General features: G+C 38.8%; 1 protein-coding gene across 10 annotated transcripts in view; it reads left to right on the forward strand.

Moving 5' to 3' along the window:
• The window catches only part of LOC131257171 (probable plastidic glucose transporter 2), a 68,110-nt gene extending 43,187 nt beyond the window's left edge, over window positions 1–24,923 (forward strand). For 5 of the 10 annotated variants that reach the window (XM_058258207.1, XM_058258208.1, XM_058258206.1 and 2 more), the window contains 11 exons: window positions 6,050–6,194; window positions 6,306–6,418; window positions 6,528–6,621; window positions 7,076–7,229; window positions 7,337–7,480; window positions 9,143–9,252; window positions 9,386–9,474; window positions 20,948–21,062; window positions 21,843–22,027; window positions 23,729–23,823; window positions 24,522–24,923. In XM_058258207.1, the coding sequence (XP_058114190.1) occupies window positions 6,050–6,194; window positions 6,306–6,418; window positions 6,528–6,621; window positions 7,076–7,229; window positions 7,337–7,480; window positions 9,143–9,252; window positions 9,386–9,474; window positions 20,948–21,062; window positions 21,843–22,025 (1,147 nt within the window). In that variant the 3' untranslated portion in view covers window positions 22,026–22,027; window positions 23,729–23,823; window positions 24,522–24,923. The remainder of the gene's footprint in view (window positions 1–6,049; window positions 6,195–6,305; window positions 6,419–6,527; window positions 6,622–7,075; window positions 7,230–7,336; window positions 7,481–9,142; window positions 9,253–9,385; window positions 9,475–20,947; window positions 21,063–21,842; window positions 22,028–23,728; window positions 23,824–24,521) is intronic. The other 5 variants (XM_058258209.1, XM_058258211.1, XM_058258213.1 and 2 more) reach the window with 5 other exon arrangements.
• The last annotated feature ends 513 nt before the right edge of the window (window positions 24,924–25,436 follow it).

Here is a 25,436-nt window from a genome sequence, read left to right on the forward strand (position 1 = left end):
ATTGCGTGATGCAGCTAGAATGTTTAGACACCAGGCCATAAAGATGTCGAGGACCACCATGATGCCATGTGAGTTGGTACATTTAAAGTTAGTTTTCATATTATTTTACAAAATTTGAAAGTAATGAAATACCTCAAGGCCTTGTTTGGGCAAACGGCTTTGGGTGTAATGAGGCCCATAGAATTAGCATGTCAGGTGCATTTAATGCCGTCAGTGGATGGTCGGGTGGTTTGGGTGTAGACGCCAATCCCATACCTAGCAACTGTTCTGTTTGGGTGTTGTGGTATTGTAACCATCCCACCGACTAAATGTTGTTTGGGTAACCCAGGAATTGCTTCCAGAAACCGTTAGTTCCACTGTTATGATCGCTGGCCCGATCCGATGGAGACGAGGAATTGAGGAGTTCGTAGGTGCGAGGCTTCGACGGTGGGATTTCTTCGGCGTCGGAGCCATCGCTGTTGTTGAGGATCAGAGTGTAGTGAGAAGTACTGGGGCCTAGGATGAAGGAAATGGACGGGGTGAAGCTGGAGTTGGAGAACCATTGAGGGCCGTGGGATGAGGTGGTTTGGGAATCGGACGGACCGGATGAGAGGGGGAAGATAGGGAATATCGAGGGTTTTTGTTTCTCTCCTGCTTCTTCTTCCTCTATCGTCGTCTTGTTTTCTGCTTCCTCCATTTTTAGTGCTGCTATTGGAATGAAAATAGAGAAAAATACTCAAGTTGCTACGAAAAAACGAGACGCGTGGGTCCAGGCACACTCGTGCGAGATCTAGACCATCTTCTAGGTGGACCGCACTGTAGGAAAATCCAAGATTCAAGTGGACCGCACTGTAGGAAACAGTGGTGGTGATGATGCTCACTGTGGAAACTTTTCTAAGGCCCATGGTAGTGTTTATTTACCATCACCGTTGAAATTTTCTTGATTTTATCTTCCAGAAACCTCGCACCAGAGAGCGGGCGACGATTCCAAGGAGGGATTTCGCAATCCCTCCACATCTCGTCCGAATCTGTCAGAAGACGAAAGACCTCCTGTATACATCGCCGCCCAAACAAGCAGAGTAATAGGATAGGAGGGATTTTATAATCCTATCCCTCCTAATCCCTTGTATTCCACCCAAAGCCGTTTGCCCAAACAGGCAGAGTGATAGGATAGGAGGGATTTTATAATCCTATCCCTCCTAATCCCTTGTATTCCACCCAAAGCCGTTTGCCCAAACAGGGCCTAAAATTCATAGGCGAATGGTGGGCTATGTATAGGACTAACTGCGAGGTTTTACAGTGGCTGGCTTTCCGTGTGCTCGCGCAGATGGTTTCATCCTTATCCTGTGAAAGAAATTGGAGCACATTCTCCCTCATCCATACAAATAAGCGCACCGGATTGGGGTACGAATGGCTTCATTAGCTAATTTATTGCATTATAATATGAAGCTACGAGAGAGTCACTAGACCTGATGGTTATTGGATAACATTCATTTATTTAGGATGAGGATGAGGACCCAATTTACTAGTGGATTAGGTCAGATGAATTGGATACTTTAGATGAGCGACTGGAGCCGCGTGTTGCGGAAGATGCGACAAGACATGGGATCAATGTTAATACACATGTGGAGCAGCAGAGATCTCCTAATGAGGCATTCGACCCATTGAGAGGAGTCCGGTGGGTAGTCCACGACAGTCACTATTACGCAGGACATGTGGTGGAGAGACATTGTCCGACATCGAGACAGAAAGTGATGCGGCGGGTGGATCCGGTGATGGTGATAAGTCTGATAGCAACGATGGGGATGATGGTGATTCTGGCGACAATAACGATGATGGTGATGATGGCAACGAGGGTGTGAGTCAGTCTTAGAGGCCCCTTAACCCTTTCACTGGGGAGGGAGATTTCGATCATGCCACACAGGACCTTGACCATGGTTCTCATCTAGGAGGACTACGGCCCCATCTTATCTATAATAAGACATGCGAGCGTCAGATGTTACAAAAGAAAAATAGATATAAAAGCTTTCTGATTTTGAGGAGCTACTGGCAAAAGTCATGAGGGACACAAGCGTTCCTAAGAAGCGAGGTTGCTCTAGTTCTGATTCACAGACGAGGGAAGGAAGCTCGAGTTACAGGCCATAGTATGGATATGGATCACAGACACATGAGAGTAACTCGAGTTCTATGCCACAGTATGGGTAGGGATATGAAGCTAGTGGATATGCGAGGAGTGACTCCAACAATTATGGATCATCATTTTTTTACTACAGCCAGGACTTCACTTCTGCATGCAGGCAGGTATATGGGCAGCAACATGGATATAGCCCCATCTATGCCTATCCCAGATCCATATCAGTCACATATTGTGATTATTACACACCACCCACGGATGGGCATATTAGTTCCGTTTGGAGAGGAAGAGTACTAACGTTATCTCAAGGAGCATCTTAATTGGTACCATTCTACTATGACCTAGGCATAGTCCTATCAATTTGTGGAGGAGCAGTATTCTTCCCAGCCCCATCGAGATGGAGATGATGATTACGAGCCATTGTGTAACTTTATGTGGGTCTAGGCCATAGCCAATCACATTATTGATAGGTATGTTTTTTAAATTCTACTATATCTTTTGCTTTTGAATGCATTGGTTGTCGTTTTCATACATGTCTTGATACATTTATAAATGTTATGCATCATATTTGAATATAGTTGCCTTAGTTCAATCAGACAACGCATGGCTTAGGATCCTATACAAAGGAAACCTATTATGTGCACTTCTTTTTATAGATTTTATGATTTAAAAGTGTGCATTAAGGTCTTTTTTAATAATCCCTGAAGTTTCATTGAAAAATTCAACCAATTTCCCAATGTTTCCCCATGTTTCCCAAAAAATGCAATAAATTACGCGATACAAATGATATATCTCGTGCGATAACCGATACATATTTGTATACCAAGGTTGCGATACATTGCGCAACACCGATATTTTGAACACTGGTCTCTAGTGGTGAAATTTCTACTCCATATGTCCGGTCTCAGTATTTAACTTGCTGATGTATTCACTAAGGCTCTACCTCATAGTCAGTCTACATGAATAAACTTAAATCTTGGCATCAACAACATATATGCTCTAGCTTGAGGGGGAGTGTTAATGCTTGAGAAATACGGGCCGTATAGCTGTACGACCCACCTAATCGATATGGATGTGGGCCATAATGGTCTACAACCCACCCAACACCTTCTTTTGTCTATTCTTTAGTTAAATTGGATAAAGACTCTTGGTTAGGAATTAATAGGGATTTTTAGCTTTTGTTATTTAAAGGTGTTTGTCTTTTTCACTTGCTTATTATTAATATAAATGGTGGAGAGGGGATGTCCAACCCTATAATCATCCTTTCCTTTCTTTTCACAACTCTCTCCTCTCGTCTCTTATTTCTTGTTCTTTCTTCTACTTTTAGTTTACAAATCTACACTAGTATTCTCCGTCTTTGTGGAGGACTAAAGAAAAAAAAGAAGAGAAAAATATAAAGAAAAACACCATGCTTTCATTGAGAAGTTCCTGATAAAATAAATTCTCGTCTAGAAACAAAGAAACTTGTTTCCTTTATTTCTGAAAGCAAGTACATATGCACTCATAAAAGCAACTTGATAATGACACTCACAAAAACCTTGCTTTAAAACACTTGATAATGAAAAAAATCCTAAATAAATTATATAATCTACACCTAATCCCTTTAACAAGGTGAACCCTATAAATAACATGAAGTAACTCAATTTGGTGAATATAATTTCACCAAAATATAGCTCAACTTGAGGAGGCGTGAAAATTTGACATTGGAGCTCAAGGTTTTAATCATCTATCTAGTAATGATTGAACCATTCTTCTCCAATTGGAACCAATTCGAGCTTTAAGGGAAAGTACCTCAGCTTTGAGGGGTCTATGATTCAATTCCTGAATCAATTACCTTTGCGTTCTTTGATAGTTTATGATGAAGGCCTATTGAACACTCTTAACTTTTCTTTCTTAGGATTCCATGATCTACAATAAACCATATTCCATGATCTATATTATTCCTTTATAAGGGAAGATAATATAAGCCATGAAAAAGTCCCTTAATATAAGAATATGTATTTTTTGTTTTATTTATCATTATTAACTTAAAAATATCCACTCAACTCGAAAAGACAGAGAAGCGCAAAGTTTTAGAAACTTCCAGAGTGAAATTTTTTAGGATCCCCATGTAGATACAATCAGATTCCAAAAATTACACAAACTAAGGGTCAGTGGTAGAAGCTCTTTCTCGTTCTCTTTTCTTGGGATATGATCTATTTATAAGAAGTTAGGGTTTTAGAGAGATGCACCTGTTATGGTGCTCCTCACCCTATAGACTTTGGTATGCCTTAACCATCAAAAACTTGTAATCCTGCCTATACATGCACCCAAATCGACCTAAATCCTTCCACTACCAGTGGCATCCACCTTGGCAATAAATCCCATGCTGGCCTAAGAGATGGACCTGAAGATCTTAATCCTTGGATATCAATTAAGTATTATAAAACCATATTAATGGTGAAAACAAAAGATCAACGGTTAAAAGCTTTTGATAAAACATCTAAAACCTTTTAAGTGCTGGACCCAACTAGAAAACCACTTAATGAATGGTCCAATCACCAAGATTTAAGCTAATAAAGAGTTCTCGGGTGAACTAGTGGATCCCATGTTGTATGTGCACTTCATCCACGTTTTAATGCATGCACCACCCATACCCATATGTCGACCATTAATATAACCTCGTAGGGTGAGCCAAAGCACAAAACACCAGGACCATGACGTCCCAACATGAATAAGAGACTTGATGCAATCCTCTGGTACAAGTGTATAGAACCAAGAACCCACAAGCATGGTGAACACTCACACTCCCATGGGAGGTGGTGCAAGGCACTGGTAGCCTGGTGGTGGAAGCTGTCTGTCCCAATTCATCGTTGGTTCCCAACATGCAGGATGACCAATTGACCATGGATCATGATCAGGGCTGCCCGATCCCACTAAAGTGGTCACGGACATTTACGGGACTCGGATCCATGAACAACAACAACTCTCCTTGGCTGGTGGCTGTTGTGGCTGCTATTAGGTTTGATGCAATACTCCAAATAAAAGAAATGTTCAATTGAAAAAAAAAGAACACACGTAGGTTATAATTTGATTGATGGGAAGCATGTATTAGTGGGCTCCCTGCTACTCATTGTGGCAACTACTTGAGCACATTCTTTACCCTTTTGGTCTGATTGTGGTACACGTGTCTTATTGCAAACTTGGGTGCCTGCATATTTAGTTAATACTTACTACTAAGAAAAGCTCAGGTGCCTGTGTTTATTACCTGAAATGAGGAAACTCCATGTTTGTGTGCACCTTGCAGTCAACGGTGTATTTGGCAATTATCTTTCCTCGACCGTTCTTTGCTTGTTTGCCCTCTGTGTGCGTGTGCGCTGCAGTATGCGGTGTATTTAGTAATTTCCTTTTGATGACCGTTCCTTGTGTGCATGTGTGTTTTTTTTTTTTTTTTTGGTTTGGGGGGTGGTAAAAGAGGAAGTTGATTTCCAGTGGGCATTCAATTGTAGAACTTTGGCAATCTACCATTTATAAGCTGATCCCCAAAAGCATTTATGACCTCATATAAAACCTGAGGTAACCTAGCTAGAGAATTATTTAAAAAAGCTGCACCAAAGCATTTATAATAGCAAAGCTACCCATAAAATATAATAAATGCCTAAAAATATTTCTGATACCCAAATTACCCATAATTGAGTCTCAACAAATTAAAGTCTCCAAAAGAATGATAAAGTGACTGAATAAGTGAAAATTGCATTACCAAAACATAGCTTCTTTTGAGTAGATGTCCAATGATTATAAAAAAATGGCTCTACTCGAGCAAGAAGTTTGAATATCTGGTTCTGGCTGCATCAGTCATCCTCCTGACTACCTTGTTTTGTTCTGCATCTTCTTGCATATGTATTGTGGTTCGAAATATAAAATCATAAGTTTACTAAGTTGCAAACATTTTTATAGTGGCCATACAAAATTTAGAAGAAATCCTTCTTCATGCATTTGCAGTGCCACAACGAAAGATCTGGATGGCATGCTTCTTGGAAGGTTCTTAGTTGGAACTGGAATGGGTCTGGGTCCAGCTATTGCATCTCTTTATGTGGCTGAGGTAACAAGAATGCTTGTATCCTAAATTCTACAATAGGTGCTTAGTGTGTCTTGGTTAATAATATTATCAGGTACTTCATTTGATCTGCTTCTACAATGGATTAATATGCAGGTTTCACCTTCATTTGTGAGGGGTACTTACGGCAGCTTTGTTCAGATTGCGACTTGCTTGGGACTCATTGGGGCTTTGTTTATTGGAATCCCATCCAAGGAAGTATTGGGTTGGTAAGAAACATGAATGTGTCCCTATAATTACTCAAGTTTAGATTATTATTATTATTATTATTATACTTTAACCTCACTAATATGCTTTCCCAACTCAACATGCTAACAGGTGGCGGATCTGTTTTTGGGTTTCGGCCATCCCTGCCGCATTACTTGCTCTTGGCATGGAATTCTGTGCAGAGAGTCCTGCTTGGCTTTACAAGGTCTTTTCTCCTTCATAGTTTCTAGTGTTATGTTTGTTGTCAATGAAGAACAAATATGCCTTTTCAATTTTAGTCCAAGGGGGTGTTTGGTTTTCCACTTACAAGAGTAAATGGCTGGAAATGGGTAATGATCACTTACTCTTATAATTGTGGTTACATCACCTACATTTGACTGCAATGATGAGTTTGCTACCATTGTTTGTTTCACCTACAAATCACTGTAAAAATGGTAGTTTTATAATGTAAAAATGTTACGATTACAATTTCCTTTACACATTTTCTTTACAAGTGTATTTGACTCTCGATTTATGAGCCATAATTCTTGTATAAACAAACACCTTGAAATGATAATGATGGCTCATTTACTTTGCATTACACAGGAATTTGGAAAACCAAACAGCCCTAAATGCATTCTGTCATAGAATCACTTTTTTCTTTCCCTTTATCATCACAGAAAGGACAATGTGGTGAGGCTGAAGCTGCATTTGAGAGACTTTTGGGAGCATCACATGCTAAATCTGCTGTGGCCGAATTATCACGGTCAGACAAAGGGGATGACATAGAAAGCTTAAGGTTTTCAGATCTGCTTTATGGTCGCCATTTCAGGGGTATCTATGCCAATTCTTGAAGCATATATCAGTCCATTTACTTTTAAATGCTTTAATGTTTTTTCTCTGACATTGCTTTCCATCATAATTACTGTTCCATTTTGCAGTTGTGTTGACTGGATCAGTCCTATATGCTTTCCAACAGTTGTCTGGTATAAATGCGGTGTTCTATTTCTCTACGTTTGTCTTCAAAAGTGCAGGGCTATCTGCAGATGTGGGAAATACTTGTGTAGGCTTCATAAATTTAGCAGGTATGGGAGTATTTGTTCAGGGAAAATTACTGAAAGCTCCCCAGAAAATAATATTAGGACCACGAAGCCCCTCAAAATATTTTTTATTTCATCAGAATCCCATTGGTAAATATGTTAAAGATCATTGTAAATCTTGGCTGGTCCCACATGTAGGTCGCTTTGCTTAGGAGTCACTACGTTTTAGTTATTGTTCTGTCTTTTGTCTTAGTCCCACCCAATGTTTTAAATATCATTATCACGTAATGTATCACACCCTTGGGATATGGATACATATTGGTTATCGCATGGGATATATCTGTTGTATCGCGTAATGCATTGTTGTTATTGTTGGGAAACATGGGAACATTCGGAAATTGGTCGAATTTTTCAAGGATACTTCAAGGATTGTTGAAAAAGACATCAATACACATTTAAAAATCAAAACATTACAAAAAAAATGCACATAATAGGGGTTTTCTTTGTATGGGGTCTTGATACATGCATTGTTCAACTGAACTGATGCAAGTATATTTATAGTCTATTCATATAATTTTTAAACGTAAGAAGATATGTATGGCAACACAAGCAATACATTCAAAAGTAAAAGAAGAATCACTAGATCAGGTTACATGTTTCATTTTGTGTTTGGATACAAAGATTGCAACTGATTTGTGAGAAATTGAGAAATTTTGATTTTTTCCAATTTTTTGCAACTTGCCCCATCTCCCCTAACTCTCGAAATTGAAGCTCCAAATCCATGATTTTTCATGGAAAACATGAGGAATTAAGATTTGTAACCATTTGACATTAATTTAACGTGATTTACAGCAAAAAATGGATCGAAAATAAAAAAAAACTCACTGGATCGGATAGGTGGGATATATCGGCACTACCTATGCATTTCGTATCACACAGGTGAGATACAAGATATATCGTGGGATATATCGGTCAATATTGTCGATATTTAAAACATTGGGTCCACATTTAACAGCAGAAGTCAAGTCAAAATAGCAGTCAGAATTGTGCGATCATCAAGATTGTTGGCCATATCCTGTCCACCCGGTGGCCCATTAGAATACATGTTTGCCATGTGCAAAGTGAGGACGGAAACATGTATAATAGTATAACTGCAACAGTGCAATTGTATAATAGCATTCCTCTTTGTGACTTTGTTTGTTTGAGAGGAAGGTTTTTCTTTTATCATTTCTAATAAAGAGATAATAAGAGTGTAGTAGGGTACAAATGGAAATTTAGTCATTGGATGAATGGTAAAGGATCATATCTCATGGAGGTGGCAGTTTGTTGATGAATATTCATACAGGGAGGTTTTCCTGGAATGAAAATGAAGTTGGGGATTTTCGGTCCTAATATTTATTTCCAGGGGACTTCTGGTAATTTCCTCCCTTCTAAAACTTGCATATGTGGGAATCAGGATTAAAAATTCAAAACCCGACTCAGACTCAATAGGGCCAGACTTCAAGTTGATTGGAAACTTGGAAGTTTTTTTTTTTCCTTTTAAATTATTCAGCTGAGTTTCTTTTGTGGAGGCTCATTGAGCTTTTCGAACACTTGCTCTCAAGTTCCAAAAGGGCAAGTTTCCTACACTACAACCAAATCTTGATCAAGTCAAGCCAATTCAATCAGTTCTGCAATCATTTGGTCAAGTTTTTAAATGACGACTAGAATCAAGGAGCACTTTGTCACGGGCAATTTTTTCAGGGTCAATTATTGCAATGCTTTTGATGGATAAGCTAGGCAGGAAGGTACTTCTTCTGGGGAGCTTCTTGGGCATGGTAAAATGTTTCCAAAAATTGATTGTTGGAGAAAAAATTCTCAAATTTTCAGTGATTAGCTGTCACCATCTGGAACAACGTCATATACTTCTGAAATCTGACATTTGCTATTATGTTTTTTGACTGATTTCAGGCAGTAGCAATGGGCTTCCAAGTCATGGCAGCAAGCTTTAATCTTCCAGGCTCTGGAACTTTATATCTATCTGTTGGTGGGATTCTACTGTGAGTAATAACACTTTAGCCTGGAGATTTGATGATCTTGAAGATGAACACAGAACTAGAATAAGCTTGTAAATATTTAGAAACTGACACCTAATCTTTGAATCTAGCCTACATTTGGAAAAAGGCTATTCATACCATTTTTATGGAAGAACCAAATTTCTCTTTCTCAAATGTAAATGTCTCCCTTGTGGTTAACTTGTAGTAAACTTTATGGTAATCTTCAATGTTAAAATAAAAACTGAGACTTTGAATTTCTTAGTTGCATCAGACCAAGTTACAGAAATTTCACTGCTTGTACAACTAATTGAATTTGTAGTTGGTAGTCCAAGCTTGACCAACTGGGTGACTTCGGCCCATTGCTTATACATCAGCAAGCTTTTGAAAAGTACTTTTTTGCATTTGAAAAAGTGCATGCTTCTGCAATCCTTTTATAGATTCAAACTTGCTACTTTGTTTGAAACTGTAGCATGTGAAACTTATTGTGCTCTTATTTAGAGTCCTGGAAAACATGATTGTTAGTACTCTAATTGCTGACTTGATCTATGTGAAAAAGATGGTCCTGAAGAACTTAAGATCAGCCATAAGTCACGCAGCTCTTTATGCTGGATATTTTATTATTTTCGAAAGGAAATCATCATTCTCTTTTAGGAATCTGCTTCAATTTGGTCACTTTCATTTTCATATTTGGCAATTGCCACTATGGATATGGATTAAGCATAGTATACTTGGAAGGCTATAGATATATCTCTTGTTGGAGACAGGAACTCATTTAAAAACTAATGATACGTTGTTAAAATCTTGTTTTCTGAAACTCTAAGTTGACCAGGAAACTGTTATTTGGATTTTTCATAGTTTAATCCAGCCAAGCCAATGAGGAAATAGTATATTTGAGAGGTTTGGAAGGGAAGGAAAGAAGAAGAGAGGAGAAGAGGAGAGGAAGAAGAAAAGAGAGTTTTAGAGAAAATGGCTTTTGTGTCTTAAAACATACAAAACCCTAACACACTAACTTTTATTATATTAGAAGAGAGCACTCTTACATACTCCAGAGGAAACACAAAAGACTATACCCATACACTAACACTAACATTATATGCATACACTGCATTATCTTTTTGTACTTCCCCTCAAGTTGGAGCATATATGTCAATCTTGCCCAACTTGCCAGAAATATGGAGAAGAGCATCCCGACTGAGAGACTTGATTAGTACATGAGCCAATTGGGCCCCAGAGTGAACAAAGGTAGTTGCAATTTCCTTGTTAGCCACCTTCTCGCGAATGAAGTGACAACCTCAATGTGCTTCGTGTGCTCATGAAACACTGGATTGTTTGCAATGTGAATGGTAACTTGATTATCATAATGCAAAGGAATGGGACTGGAAGGAGTATAGTCAAGTTCTTGTAAAAGGGTTTGAAGCTAAACAAGTTCACATGTTGCATGGGCCATCGCTCTATACTCGGCTTCAACAGAAAAGCGTGCAACAACAATATGCTTTTTACTCTTCCAGGTGACAAGATTGTCACCAATGAATGTACAATATCCAGATGTAGATCATCGATGCGTTGAAGGATATGATACACAACTGTTAGATGCGTTGTACAAGGGGTATGTATGAGTTGACTAACAACACCAACAACATAAGAAAGAACCGGTTGAATGATAGTGAGATAAATAAGTCGGCCAACCAACTGACGGTACATCACTGGATCAGAGAGGTAAGCACCATCATTAGGAGTGAGTTTCATAGTAGCATCCATAGGCCTAACGGCCGGCTTGCATCATAGCATCCCTGTCTCGAAGAGAAAGCATATTTTCTCTAAGACAGAACTACACTTGGCTTCGACCGAGCAACTTCAATCCCCAAGAAGTACCGAAGAGTCCCTAGGTGTTTGATATCAAAACGAGTTTTGAGAAAAGATTTAACATCCATCATTCCCTTCATATCATCTTCAGAAAGCACAATGTCATCCACATAGACAATTAGAATCATAACTCCTGTGGGTTGACAGAAAACAAAGAGAGAATGATTGGCTTGGCTTCAAATAAATCCAAAGTCCAAAAGAGCACTACTGAACTTGTCAAACCAAGCATGTGGAGATTTTTTGAGACCATAAATTGATTTCTTTCGTCAAAACTAGTGTTTTAAATAGCGCGTAGTGTATAGCATAGTGTTTGGCCCCTCTATAGCATGTAATGTAAGCTACACTATACCTAATATTTTTTTAATTAAAATAATAGAAAATATGACAAAATTTACAAAATGCATATTTCCTTAGGAGTGTTTGACTATGAATCTGGGTCATCAACCGCATATTTCCATGCAAAATCTCTATCTGTTTGCCCTCAGACATCTCTAAGTGTGACCTCTTTTTAATTTAATTTAATTTAATTTTTTATTTTTATTTTTATTTTTATTTATTTATTGAAACATCACAAGTTCACAGTATGGACCACAATTTGGAAGGTTCAGATTGATCCAAGTGCTTTATCCACAATATGGAGTACAATTTAGATTGTACAAATTGATCTAATGTAGTGCCATGTGTGATGGGGATTAGTCACCACTATTTTAAACTAAGTGTTGAACTAGCATAGAAGGAAAATTAAAAAAAGAAAAAGGAGATTTCAAGTAGCATACGCCACTTGCGCTACACTGTACGCTACGCTACATGTAGTGTACGCTACATGCTCTATAATTTACACTACGTGCCTCATAGTTTACACAACTAGGGAGCAATGCTACTGAAAACACTGATCAAAACACAAGGGGTGAATTGTAAGAGCCGTGATGTATGGAAAGACCTGGGTGTTGATTCATATAAACCTCTTCAAAAAGATCACCATGTAAAAGGTATTTTTCACATCAACTGAAATAAGAGCCATGCAAGTTTACAACTATGGAGATAACCACACAAACAGGGTTAAGTTTTGCCACTAGAGAAAATGTCTCAAAGTAGTCCAAACCATATGTTTGAGTAAAACCCATTGCGATCAATAACGCCTTATAATGGTCAAAAAAACCATTGGGATGATACTTGGTGGTGTAAACCCATTGAAAGCCGATAGTTTGTTTTCCCTCAGGTAAAGAAACCAGCTCCTAGATATTGTTCTTCTCCAGAGCCTGCGTTTCTTTTATCATAGCCTTAGTCTAGTCAAGGCTACACATGGCTTTCTTCAAATTGCATGGGGTAGTAGAGGAGGATATGAACGTTGCAAAAGATTGGAAAGAAGGTAAAAGATGATGGTAGGAGACAAAATTATGCATGGCATGCTTTGTACATGAGTGGGAAGGCTTACGTAAAGCAATGGGAAGCAAGGTGTCACGTATCGGTATCGGTTGGCGTAACGGTGATCTCCAAAACCGATATGGATACGGGGGCGTAACGGCCTGTAACGGCGCAAATTTTTTTTTTTTTTTTTTTGCTAAAAAAATATAAAAAAATATGGATTAAATCCGGAATATTCTAAGCATTCTCTACTATGATTAACACATCATATGGCATCATTAAAATAGCAAAAGAATCATTAAAAAATGATTTTTCGAATTTTCAAAAAAAGGGCCGAAATAAATGCGTAAATAGAAAAAAATATAAAAAAAATATAAAATGGCACCCCAAATATGTAAAATGCACATTTAACATGTTCTACTATGATTAACACATCATATGGCATCATTAAAATAGCAAAAGAATCATTAAAAAATGATTTTTCGAATTTTCAAAAAAAGGGCCGAAATAAATGCGTAAATATAAAAAAATATAAAATGGCACCCCAATCTGTAAAATGCACATTAACATGTTCTACTATGATTAACACATCATATGGCATCATTAAAACAGCAAAAGAATCATTAAAAAATGATTTTTCAAATTTTCAAAAAAAGGGCCAAAATAAATGCGTAAATAGAAAAAAAATATAAAAAATATATAAAATGGCACCCCAAATCTGTAAAATGCACATTAACATGTTCTACTATGATTAACACATCATTTGGCATCATTAAAACAGCAAAAGAATCATTAAAAAATGATTTTTCGAATTTTCAAAAAAAGGGCCAAAATAAATGCGTAAATAGAAAAAATATTAAAAAAATATAAAATGCACCCCAAATCTATAAAATGCACATTAACATGTTCTACTATGATTAACACATCAAATGACATGATTAAAACAACAAAACAACCATTAAAAATTGATTTTTCGAATTTTAAAAAAAGGGGCCAAAATTCATGCGTAAATAGAAAAAAATATAAAAAAATTATTAAATGGCACCCCAAATCTGTAAAATGCACATTAACATGTTCTACTATGATTAGCACATCATATGACATGATTAAAACAACAAAACATATTAAAAAAAGTATAAATACCTATTTTTAACGAATTTCTGAAAAATGGCCCACCGAGCTTTGATTCAAAAAAATCTGTAATATAATGTGTTTTTATCTCAAATACTTAGCCAAGGTTGGTCGAAATTATTAGCAGGAGTGAGAAACAGTTTGGAAGCAAGATGTTTCAAAAAAACAGCAAAAACAGAGTTTAAAATGAAAAAAAGAGTTACCGTTACGGGCCTGTAACGGCCCGTAACGGCCGTTACACCCCTTAATGGGCCCATATCGGTTGATACAGGTACAAAATCGGGTAACGGCCGATACGACCCCGAAACGCGTAACGGTTCCCACCGTTACCGTTACGTATCGGCCGTTACGACCGATACGTAACCGTTTTGGCACACCATGATGGGAAGATTGTCATGAGGATGAGGGTGAGAGCTTATACCTGAACCACCAGCAGGAGCGGACAAAGTGGTAGACAGGTGATCAGTAGAAGTTTTAGTTTTTCAATGATACACAAGAATAGGCTTCAGAACAGATGGGGGAGATACTTCATCATTATTGGGACAAACCATTGGAAGAGGTATACGGTTGGAATTAGACTGTATAACCCCCCCTTTACTAGCAAAAGGATTGTGCGAAGATCTCCCTTCAGTAGAAAAGTATGAAATCTCTTCAAGGAAGGTGACATCTGCAGACACGTACCTTTTACAAGTCAAGGGATCATAACACTTATACCCCTTTTGAGACTGAGCATAACCTAAGAAAGCACACTTTATGGCTCGAGGACTCAACTTATCATTACTCTCATCAAGAATTTGAATAAATCATGTACACCCAAAAATGTTAGAGGGTAAGGGAAACAACTTATCCTGTGGGTGCAAGATTTTAAATGAAGACTTGTGTGACAATATTCGAGATGGAATGTGATTAATCAGGAAAACAATAGTAAGGCATCATCCTAAAATCGCTTTGAAAGATTCATACCAAGGAGGGCATGAGTAAGGTGATGGTTCTTTCGCTTAGCTACACCATTTTGTTGAGGAGTGTGAGGACATGTTGTAGGGGACAAGATACCATGATCCCGCAAGAAAGACAAAAAAAAAATTTGACATATACTCGCCCCCATTATCAGAATGTAAAGCTTTGATGGGGCATTGAAATTGGTTGACCACTTCATTGTAAAAGGGCCTAAACATATAAAAAACTTCACCCTTGGATTTTAAGAGATAAACCTAGGTCATCCATGTGCAATCATCAATTAATGTAATAAAATATTTACATAAAAAAATTGTGGTAACTGGAGTAGGATCCCAAACATCTTAGTGGACCAACTTGAATGGCATGGGTTTCCTCTCAGACAAACTAAGAGGCAACACAATCCGACGATGTTTGGAGATCTTACAAGTTTCACAGTTCAAAGTTTGGATACAAATATGGAAGGAAACAAAAGTTTTAACCTAGATATGGATGGATGCCCTAAACCACAATGCCATTGGGACATTGACTTCTTATCTAAGGACAAGGCACTGGATGCTATTGTGGGTGCATCATAAAAAATAAAATAAATTCCTCCACATTCACGGCACCCACCAATCATCTGCTTCATCTGGAGGTCTTGAAACACAGTGAGAAGGGAAGAAAGCTAATGAACAATTCAAGGATTTCATAAGAGAGCTAACAAATAATAAATTGGGAGGGAAGCTAGGAACATGAAAAAGAAGGACAAGTTTATAGTTGGAGAGAGCTTGATGGAAACAGATCCAGATACAGATACAAGAGTTTGGTTTCCATCAACAGTAGTGACTGAGTGTGACTGGATAGAAGGGAGATAGGAGCTAAACAGATGGGGATTACCAGTCATGTGTGGGGTAACTCCAGAGTTAATAACCTAGGAAGTAGAAGGAGAGGCCACATGGAGGGCAGTACCTGACTGGGCTATAGTGGCTCTGGAAGTGCCAGGGACCTCACACATGCAATCGCATTAAGGTATCATAGACATTACAAGTCAAGAGAACAAAATCACCTGAGGTAGACTTCTCTGCTGCAGTTGGATTTGAAGTTGCTTGGAACTAGTGGAGACACTACTAGCCATTGACACACCAACCCAAGATAAGCGACCAAGGTCCTAGCAACGATCGACAGAGTGGTTAGTACTCCCACAATGAGTGCAATAGTGAGGACCATCATTTACACATCCTCGTCCACTGCAATCAAGACTACCGTGTCCTCCATGATCAACATCATGGCCCCTGCCTCGAGTACTCGATATAGAATCACGTCCACGTCCTTGAGCACTCCATGGAGGAACTCTAGTGTCATGGCGGAATAGAGACTGGTCTCCAGCAACATATGTAGATCAATCCGGGGAAACAAAAGAATAGATGAATGATGTAGTGATCCTTTGACACATTACGTAGATAGCTGTTAGAGAGGGAAGATGATCCATGACAATAATTTGTCTTCGAACACCATGATACTCAGGATTGGGCCTAAAAAGAAACTGCATACTTCTGGTTTCTTCACGCTGCTTCCATACGTGGTCATAGTCTGTAGTACAGTTAGAGGGAAGGGAATGATAGAAGTCCAACTCATCCCACACACCTCAAAGAGTAGAGAAGTACTCCTTTAGGGATCTTGAATTTTGTTGAAACCTTCCAATGTCTGAGATCTATGTGAGCATTCTTGATATATTATGAGCTTCTGAGTACATGTCATGAAGTGTAACCCAAATCCTTTTTGCTGAAGTTAAGAACATGACGGAATTACTCATAGTTAGTTCCATACTATTAAGCAGCCAAGCCACGGCTTGGTAGTTTTCCTTGGTCTAGGACTTGAAATTTGCATCCGTAGAATCTGGAGCTTCATCAATATATACAAAAGTCTATCAAAACCCCCTAAAACAACCCTATAGATTGAGCCCACTGTAACTAGTTGTTACCGTTCAACTTTGCTGTGGTGATCAACAAGGGATGAGATTCTGAGGGTCCCCCACCAAACCCTGATGACATCTTGTCCTCCATACGGTTCACACACAAGAACCCAGGAGCAAAGAAACTCAAAGAGACGACTACGAGACACAAACAATCACAAAAAACTACGAAACCTTAGTTCCAAATGGTGGTCTGAAAGGTCTAGAAATAATTAAGGAGAAGCAACTCAGCGACACGAATCATATACAGTGTGAACCTAGCACAAACATTGTTTTACATATGAGCATCAATCATTAGTGCATATACCATGAGGCCTGGTGTACAATCAGACCCCCCAAGACCAAAAAAAGGGTACAACCGACTCTTGTTTGGCTTCACAGCGCCCCTAAATCACCTCTTCTCTCCAAAACAACTCTGTGGAGGGTTAAATACAATCAAACTGACCCATCATGTGAAGAGAATCTAGAGAAACAACTATAGATCTGGGAGAGATCGAAGAAAAATAAAGATTTTTGGGTGTTTTGCTGAAAGAGAAAAATCAGTGAAACATACCTTAGATGGTACGTAAAAATCTAAAAAAAAAAATCACCATAATTCTTCTAAAATTGAGATCTATCAAACCATGTTCATTCTGATCGAGAAGATGAGAAGAGAGGAAGAAGAAGAGAGAGTTTGAGAGAAAAGGGCTTTTGTATCTTAGAGCATTCACAACCCTAACATACTAACTTTTATTATATTAGAAGAGAGCACTCTTACATACTCTAGAGGAACACAAAAGATTGTGTACCCACACACTACTAACTAGGGGTGCACATGGAACCGGTAAACCGGACCGGAATCGACCAAACCGGACCGGAAGAAAATCAAAGAACCGATTAGTTTGGTTCAGGTCTCGGTTTGGGGTTATGTAGAACCGAATCGTGGAGCTGATTTTGGAACCAAACCTAGAACCGGACCATATATATTTTTTTAAAAAAAACCCTAACTCTTCATTCTCTTCATGCCGCCTCTGCTGTCGTGCTGCCCCCATTCCATTCTTCTCTCTCTCTCTCTCTCTCTCTCTCTCTCTCTCGCTTCCTGGTTCTCTCTCTTGGCCTTTGATTGCTTTCGTAAATGTATTTTTGCACACCTAACACAATATCTAGACCATTCATTAAATGGATCACAACACGAATGGACATGAGCTGGATTATTAAAAAAACCATGCAATTGGGCTAGATTATAAAAAGCCCAGAACTGTAGATTCGGAATCGAACTGATTTTTACGGTCTGGTTTTGGTTCGGTTCTAGGGTGCAAAGGGTCCGGTTTCGGTTCCGATTTTCTTGGAACCATTAGGAACGGTTCGGTTCCGATTTCACCCTAGAACCAGATTGAACCGTCTTGTATGCACCCCTACTACTAACATTATATACATACACATCCTTCTATAAAAATCAGCGACTTGGCCAAGTCAATGAAATTCTTGTTTGGATTGGTGGAAAGGAATGGAAATGATAGTTTCCAGCTTAACTACCTTTCCTTTGTTCAGTGAACTTCTTTTTCTAGGAAAGGTATTTTCCATAGTAGAAATTTTCCTAGGAATGGTTCATTTTTTTGGTCCACTCCACATCTAAGAAACGGCTTTTCACTCTTGTGGGGAATGATTTCCAATATGCGAATATGACATGTGCAACATATGCCACCATCCATTCCCAAATGTCTACATGTACCAATTCACTACTGTTCAACTTCAAGTGCTCCACATGTGCCAATGTGCTACCACCATCTTCAAGTGGCCTACATGTGCCACATGCACTATACATATTTTGATGCAGGACGGATGGCCTAGTCTAGAATGAAGCAATGAGATCATCAATGGATTAACTAGAACAATTTAAAGCACAAAATAAAGCTAACTTAACACAAGTTTATATATATATATATATATATATAAATTCAGCAATGTAACATGTTTGAATTCAAGCCATACGATAGTCCTGCAACATAGATCCAATAAAATACCAAATAATTAGGATCTATGGAAGGTAGGACTTCCATCTAAACGTAGGGTTTGTTCTCAATTCAAAGGGGTTCACTTGGTTTGTGAGGGTTTGGGTAGGTTAGGGTCAGGACTTTAGGGTTTGGGAATTGGATTTTGGAAATTAGGGTTTGGACGTAGGGTTATAGGGAATTAGTGTTTTGAGAGCAAGGGTTTTGGGGAATTAGGTTTGTGAGAATTAGGATTTTGAGAATTAAGGTTTGGGGCTTACGATTTTAGGGTCGGGGTTTTAGGAAACTAGGGTTAGGATTTGGAGATTAGGGTTTAAATTGTGGAAAACAAATGATGAAAGGGAGGGAGAGGCTAATCGTACAGACATCCGTATAAGTCTGTCAGTACGATTGTACGACCAGGTGGGTACGACCATGTTTGGCTATACGGGTGTATGGTTAGGGGGTGTGGTTGGATGGGAGTTTAGGACGGATTAAGTTGCAGGTGTATGGATTGGAAGAAGGAAGAGCAAGGATGGAGATGGTTTGTTGTTGGAGAAAGAAGAAAAGAGATCTAGAAAGAAAGAGAAAGTGAGAGAAATACCTTTTGATTTAAGAGAATGAGAAAGAAGGATAACTTGAATTCACTCCATGGCATCACACCAATCACATGAGATTTGCTTCTTCTCAACACAAAGAGAGAAGAACTTTTTTTTTTCCATATATTCAATAATGGGCTAGGGTGTGGACGTCCAGCCTTTATGGTCTCAGAAAAGGTTTATTTATTTATTTATTTATATAAAAAGACACTCTTAGATAAAAAATTTCACATAAAGATGCTCAATAAAATAAAATTTTTTCTTGGGGTCTCTTCTCTTGGCACAGTGGTAGACACACTGTGTCTCATCTTTGAGGTCAAGGGTTTGAGAACCTGTGCGTGCGCGGGGTGGTAGTGTGTGTGTTTCTCAAATTTAAAAAATAATAATTGTTCCTAACTCCCTAAACTCAACAAAAATATAAACTAAACAAAAAATAATAAACATATAAACAACTAAATAAACTAAACAATTTCATGGCCCTCGATCAAGATGTCCAATGATGATGATCTAATGGTCGGAATGGTCCAACTAAGTAGTCCACATGCATCTTCCTAATGTGGGGCCTTCAAAGATGCATAATCATGCATGTTGGGTCTTCAACGGGCTAGGCACTTGAATTGGGCCACGGGGCTGCTTGTATGCATCACCTATAGCCATAAAGAAACGGGAGCTTTCCTCATCCTCTAGTATACCTTGACTGGTGCTTGGATGTCCTCATCATATTTGCTTGCCCGCACATGTGCCCCATGTGCCACCGCCCATCTTCAAATGCCTGATATGTGCTGTCCCAATGTTCCATATGTGCCACATCTTCTACTGTCCATCTTCAAGCATCCCACATGCTGCATGTGCCAATGTGTCACATGGCAATGATTACCAAGTAAATTTCTTGTGAAAATTTTTGTTTTGCTAAACAATAGATTTGAAAATGGGCACTATCCTTCGTCATCATCAACATCATCATCTAAGCCTTATACCAACTAATTGGGGTCGGTTACTTCTATTTAAAAAATGGGCCCAATCTTTGATGGAAAATTTTATTGAAAAAAAAACAGTGGAAACTTCGTGTCCTTTTTACCAGTTTCTTTTTCTTTCCATTCCCTTGGAAACGACATTTTCTTTCCTTACCTCGAGTCCTAATAACACCTAAGGAAAATGCAGAAAATTTCATGAAAAGCACAGAAAAAAATAATTGGGAAAATATCCATTTTTTATATGGTTAGTCAATGTTTTGGGTTATTCATTTTAGGAAGATAAGGAAACATCTAGGGTTAGGCATGGGAATAAGGAGAGGTAAACTAACCTTAAGACGTATGAATCCTGTTCTACATTACACATGATATTGGTCTGACACAGTGAAATGATATATTAATGTTGCTGAGACCAGTTTGAGCACTAATTCCAGTGTATTATTAATTTAAGTAGGCTAATTTATAGCATTGACCTATTGTAAGGGACTAGTACTTGATATAATTTGAGGAGGTTACAAGATTTTGAGGAATCGTATCATACTTGATCTGATGACATCTATAGTACCCCCGGGTCCTTAGTCCGCATGATGGTATGAGTGGGGCGCTTGGTTAGTGAGTACCTTTTCAGGTGCCAGTGGTTGGGTAGCTGAATTTTACTTGTTTATGCAGGTTTGTCTTAACATTTGCCATGGGAGCTGGTCCAGTCCCTGGTCTCCTGCTACCTGAAATTTTACCCAATCGAATTCGTGCTAAAGCCATGGCGATCTGTATGTCAGTGCATTGGGTAATAGTTTTCTGCCTTCTGCTTATTTTTTATACAGGAACAGTGAAAAGGGACAAAGTTTTTATCTTTTTAAGTGTTGAAAGGTGGAGTGTTGAACACAGCTTGCCAGACAAAGCTCCATAAACTTGGACTAGATTCTGAGAACATTATTTAGATTTCCGAGTTTGACTTTGCATGGTCAATAAACTTTTTGATTTTATGGAGAATCTAGTCCTGAGAAAATGTTAATCTTTCATAAGATCGGAGATGAATGTGGTACTTGGAGCACTGACAAATGGAATTGACTTGGCTGGTTTGGGTTTAACTGTGCTACTCGGTACTGTGGTAATGACACATTATGCAAACAAGGCAATCCTAACCATCTGACTAGTGACCATCAAAAAGGGAAAAGTCTACAGCCCAAATTGAATGGAAAAATCAGCCAGTTAGGATTGTCTGATTTGTGTATTTTTGGGATATGCTCCATCCACAATAAGGCCCACATGGGGGAAGGTTCAGATTTGAATGCATGCATATGCCATGTCCACAGCCGATGAGTTGCCACAACTTAGTTGTGGCAAACATGACTTTCAGACTAGCTCAATGAAAGTTCTTTTATCAGTGATTTGCTTTCTTGTGCTATATGGGACTCGATTGCATGGTCATAGTAGTTTCCACTGTTGACCACACCTTTTCGTTGCTGAAAGATGGGACCACTTTAGTCATCTAAACCCTGGTGGTTTGTGTGGTTTCCTTTATATTACCTTCTCACTTACTGTTGCGTCGACTTGTGGCTTTCAGGTGGTGAATTTCTTTGTTGGCTTGCTGTTCTTGCGCTTGTTGGAGCAACTTGGGCCGCAGCTCTTGTACTCAATATTTGGTACCTTTTGCTTGCTTGCAGTAATTTTTGTGAAGAGAAACGTGATTGAAACCAAAGGGAAGTCGCTCCAGGAAATCGAAATCGCCCTTCTAACATCAGAGTAGAGGTATCGTTCAAACACTTTGATCAGCTACTCACCTGTTTCCTCAATTTAGTCATCATCATCTTTTGCAATTAACAAGTTCCAAAATTTCAACTGAATTTCGCATCACCTCTCATCTTGGTAGAAATTTTATTCTGCTTTCCTGGATGTTGTTAAGGATATTGATGAAATTTTAGTTCTCTGAAATTAAATCCTAAGTTTCCATCTAGAGGCTCGTACCATCCGAATGAACAATCTATAAAAGCATACTGACCTTATCAATCTGATCAATGGACTCCGAGCAGTGTTAGAAATAAGTTGTTAAGAGTCAACATGAAGTGCCTATGAATGGAAGAAAAATGAGGACTATAATGGTTCTATGTGAAATTTTCGGAATATAGGTGATCCATGACTAGGCTAACTAGATGTGCGGTTTCCACTGATGCATAACAATGCCATGTGTACTGTGTAGATATGTGGTGTGCACCTTATTCTGGTTATTCCATTTCCACCACATCACCTTCCTTTTCATGATTCCAGTGGAATCAGGAACTCATAAGTCATGATGAACAATTCACCTGCGTAAATACAACTTTCAAGTATAATTTACAAGTGAACTATATACAAGGCTCTTCTCCTCCGCTCCCCCCGTCTGTCACTTTTGCAATCTATGATGTACAAAAGGTGGGACACACCATGCGCATCAGTTGGGGATAAAACTAGAATGATCTAGTTGTCATTTAGGCTATGCTGTCAAAACTAATTGACAACAAATACTTTTGACTCAATGAGTGTGGCCCATATAATTGGTTTATCGACACCATTTTTGCAACAAGTGATTTCTGTTATTTGGTTTACCATTTTCATGGTTCCAATTTTCTACAGAAGTGACATGTTAAGTGGAAACGAAGCAAGTTAATGCTCTCATACAACTTTTTTCACTTTCGAAAGTTTGCTAATCTCCTATGCACATTTGCTATACATGCTTTTGGATCCAATTAACCTAACAATCCGTGCTTCATCCACAAAGGGCACCACAATTAGGAATGCACGAAAGGGGGACATACTCTAGCCGAGGTTTGTGGTGAAAGAAGAAGATATTGGCTAGAATACGGTGCATGTTTCCCACTTTTCCCGCAGTTGTGGCAAACCTATGAACCACCACAAGTTCCATTCATGCAAGTGAAAGTTAGGATGTTCAAATCATTCCCTACATTGTGGAAGGACGGATGATAGCCCGAAAATCATATTGATTGGAGAAGTTCAAATGCATGATTTTGTCTGTTGAGTTGAACGGCGCCTAATTTTTTGCTGTCTATTTGAAGGCATGGATCAACAATAAATTCTGGTCAATGCTCTATCTGTTATGTCTGGCTTGGATGGTGTATATAGGCACAAGATAATACCATTGTCACACAATTTCTCAAGGGTTATATCAATTTATGCCTATAGTTTCCATATAATAAAAATATTTTATTCCACTATTCTAAAATTTTGTTGCATAAGTTTAATTTACGATTATGTGCATATGAGCACACGCCACTGCTGCTGCCACCATCACCATCATAGACTTGTTCCTCTTGGGGGGGGAGTTGTGTGACAATCTCTCCCTCTACGTACTTTTAATTGTACTGAGTGAGGGAGGGAAGGAGTTGTATGAGAATCTCTCCCTCTACATACATTTAATTGTACTGTTGGCATTGATATTTGCTTTACATGCAACAGGTGCACAGGTCATTATGTGTGACATTGGAGCATGCAAAAGGTGGGCTCCACTGTGAAGATCACCCAGTGCAAAGTCAGGCCAGCCCACTCATCAGGTAAGCCACATGTATATGTTAATATCTGACTGTTGGTCTAAACCTTAAACCATCTATTATTTTGTACTGGGTAGCCTGCCTGAAGAGGGGATTGGCTTGATCTTTGGCAATTGACCTTCATGTTGACCACCATATATGCATGGGTCAGAATTCCTTTGCATGCAGCCAGTTGTACGTAATCGTTCCTCATATGCATGCATGTATGTATATTGTCCTAAATATGATGAACAAGGGAAAAATAACTAAGCCTGGTAAGCCAAGTTAGAGACTGTGTGTAACACCTATCTATAATGATTGGGACCCTTGATCTTGTGGGCATCAATTGTGCAGTCTGGGGTTGAGAAGTTGATCGTCCTATCTTAGCTTTTGTATATGTGGGCAAAAAATATTATGCATAGATTTGAGCAACTGTCCACTTGCAACAGGCACAAAGAAAAAAGAAAAAAAGCACAGATCAAACAGCTGGGGTTGTCTGGTCACCGTGATTCTTGGACCATAACTTCTCCAAGTGGTGGTCCACGTGGTCTACTGTTCCAGACAGGTACCATGTCATCAGTGGAGATGATCGGGAGGGATTTTTTTTATTTTATTATAGGCATTTAGAAAATGTTGTCCCCTGGCTCACCATGTGAATTGCATGCTCCTTTCTTTGCATGTATTATGCCTTCGTATGTCTCAGTTTCTCTCTTTGTGAACAGCTTCAGCATTTGGATGGATGAGAACTGATCACTGGGCCATCTCTTTCACGTCTGTCCGATGAGGCTGATTTAAATATGAGAGTTCTTTCTCCGAGACAGGAATATGCTGCCATTTCTCCTGCAATTGCTCAGACACTACCGGTGAGCATTTTCTGTTTTCGGGATGTAAGAAATTTTAGTGACAGATTTATTTATTAGTAATAATTGAATAATTTTTAGGTCATATACTTGTGGTATATCTTACAAGTGGTTTGCTCAAATACATCCCCACTTATTAGAATAAGATACGTGACAACACTAGTCATTGTATCTATGCCTTTTTAAATGACACAAACTGTTTATTTAATAGGGCTCCCCTTGAATGGGTTGAAGTAATTTAATCGAGAGCTTTTATTTGCTGCCTTTCTGCTGTACAAAATGAGACCTGTCATATGAACAGTTTGGATCATTGGAATAAGACCCGGATTCGAATGCTAAAGTCTGTTTCGAGTAAACCTCATCTTATAATGTAAAATCTGCATTGATGAGTCTGGGTTAACCAGTTTGGGTCGACCATGCCTGGTCCAAAGATCCAGCTGGTCCATTTAACAGGTGGGAGACATCTGTATGCTGAATTAGACCGTAGCTTGCTAGGGGCGTACAGCCTGATTTTTGGGCAAGATAATGTTCACTGAGGGGTTTGGATCTTGTGCCCATGTGCCCATGTGATATGGTTATTAGAGAACGTATTTTCTAAATGCTTGTTTTTAGGTTCTCAAGCAATCTTGTCCCCATGCACCTGCCATGTCTAATGAGATCTGAACCGTTTATCCTACTAGGCTATATTGTGAGTAGGCCTTGCCCAAAAATTGAGTATTCTAGCCCCCATTTTTGGAAATTTGTTTTGAGATGTGGAGCCACATCTGGACAGGGCCG

Source organism: Magnolia sinica, chromosome 1 (assembly GCF_029962835.1).
Source record: "Magnolia sinica isolate HGM2019 chromosome 1, MsV1, whole genome shotgun sequence".
Lineage (NCBI taxonomy): Eukaryota > Viridiplantae > Streptophyta > Magnoliopsida > Magnoliales > Magnoliaceae > Magnolia > Magnolia sinica.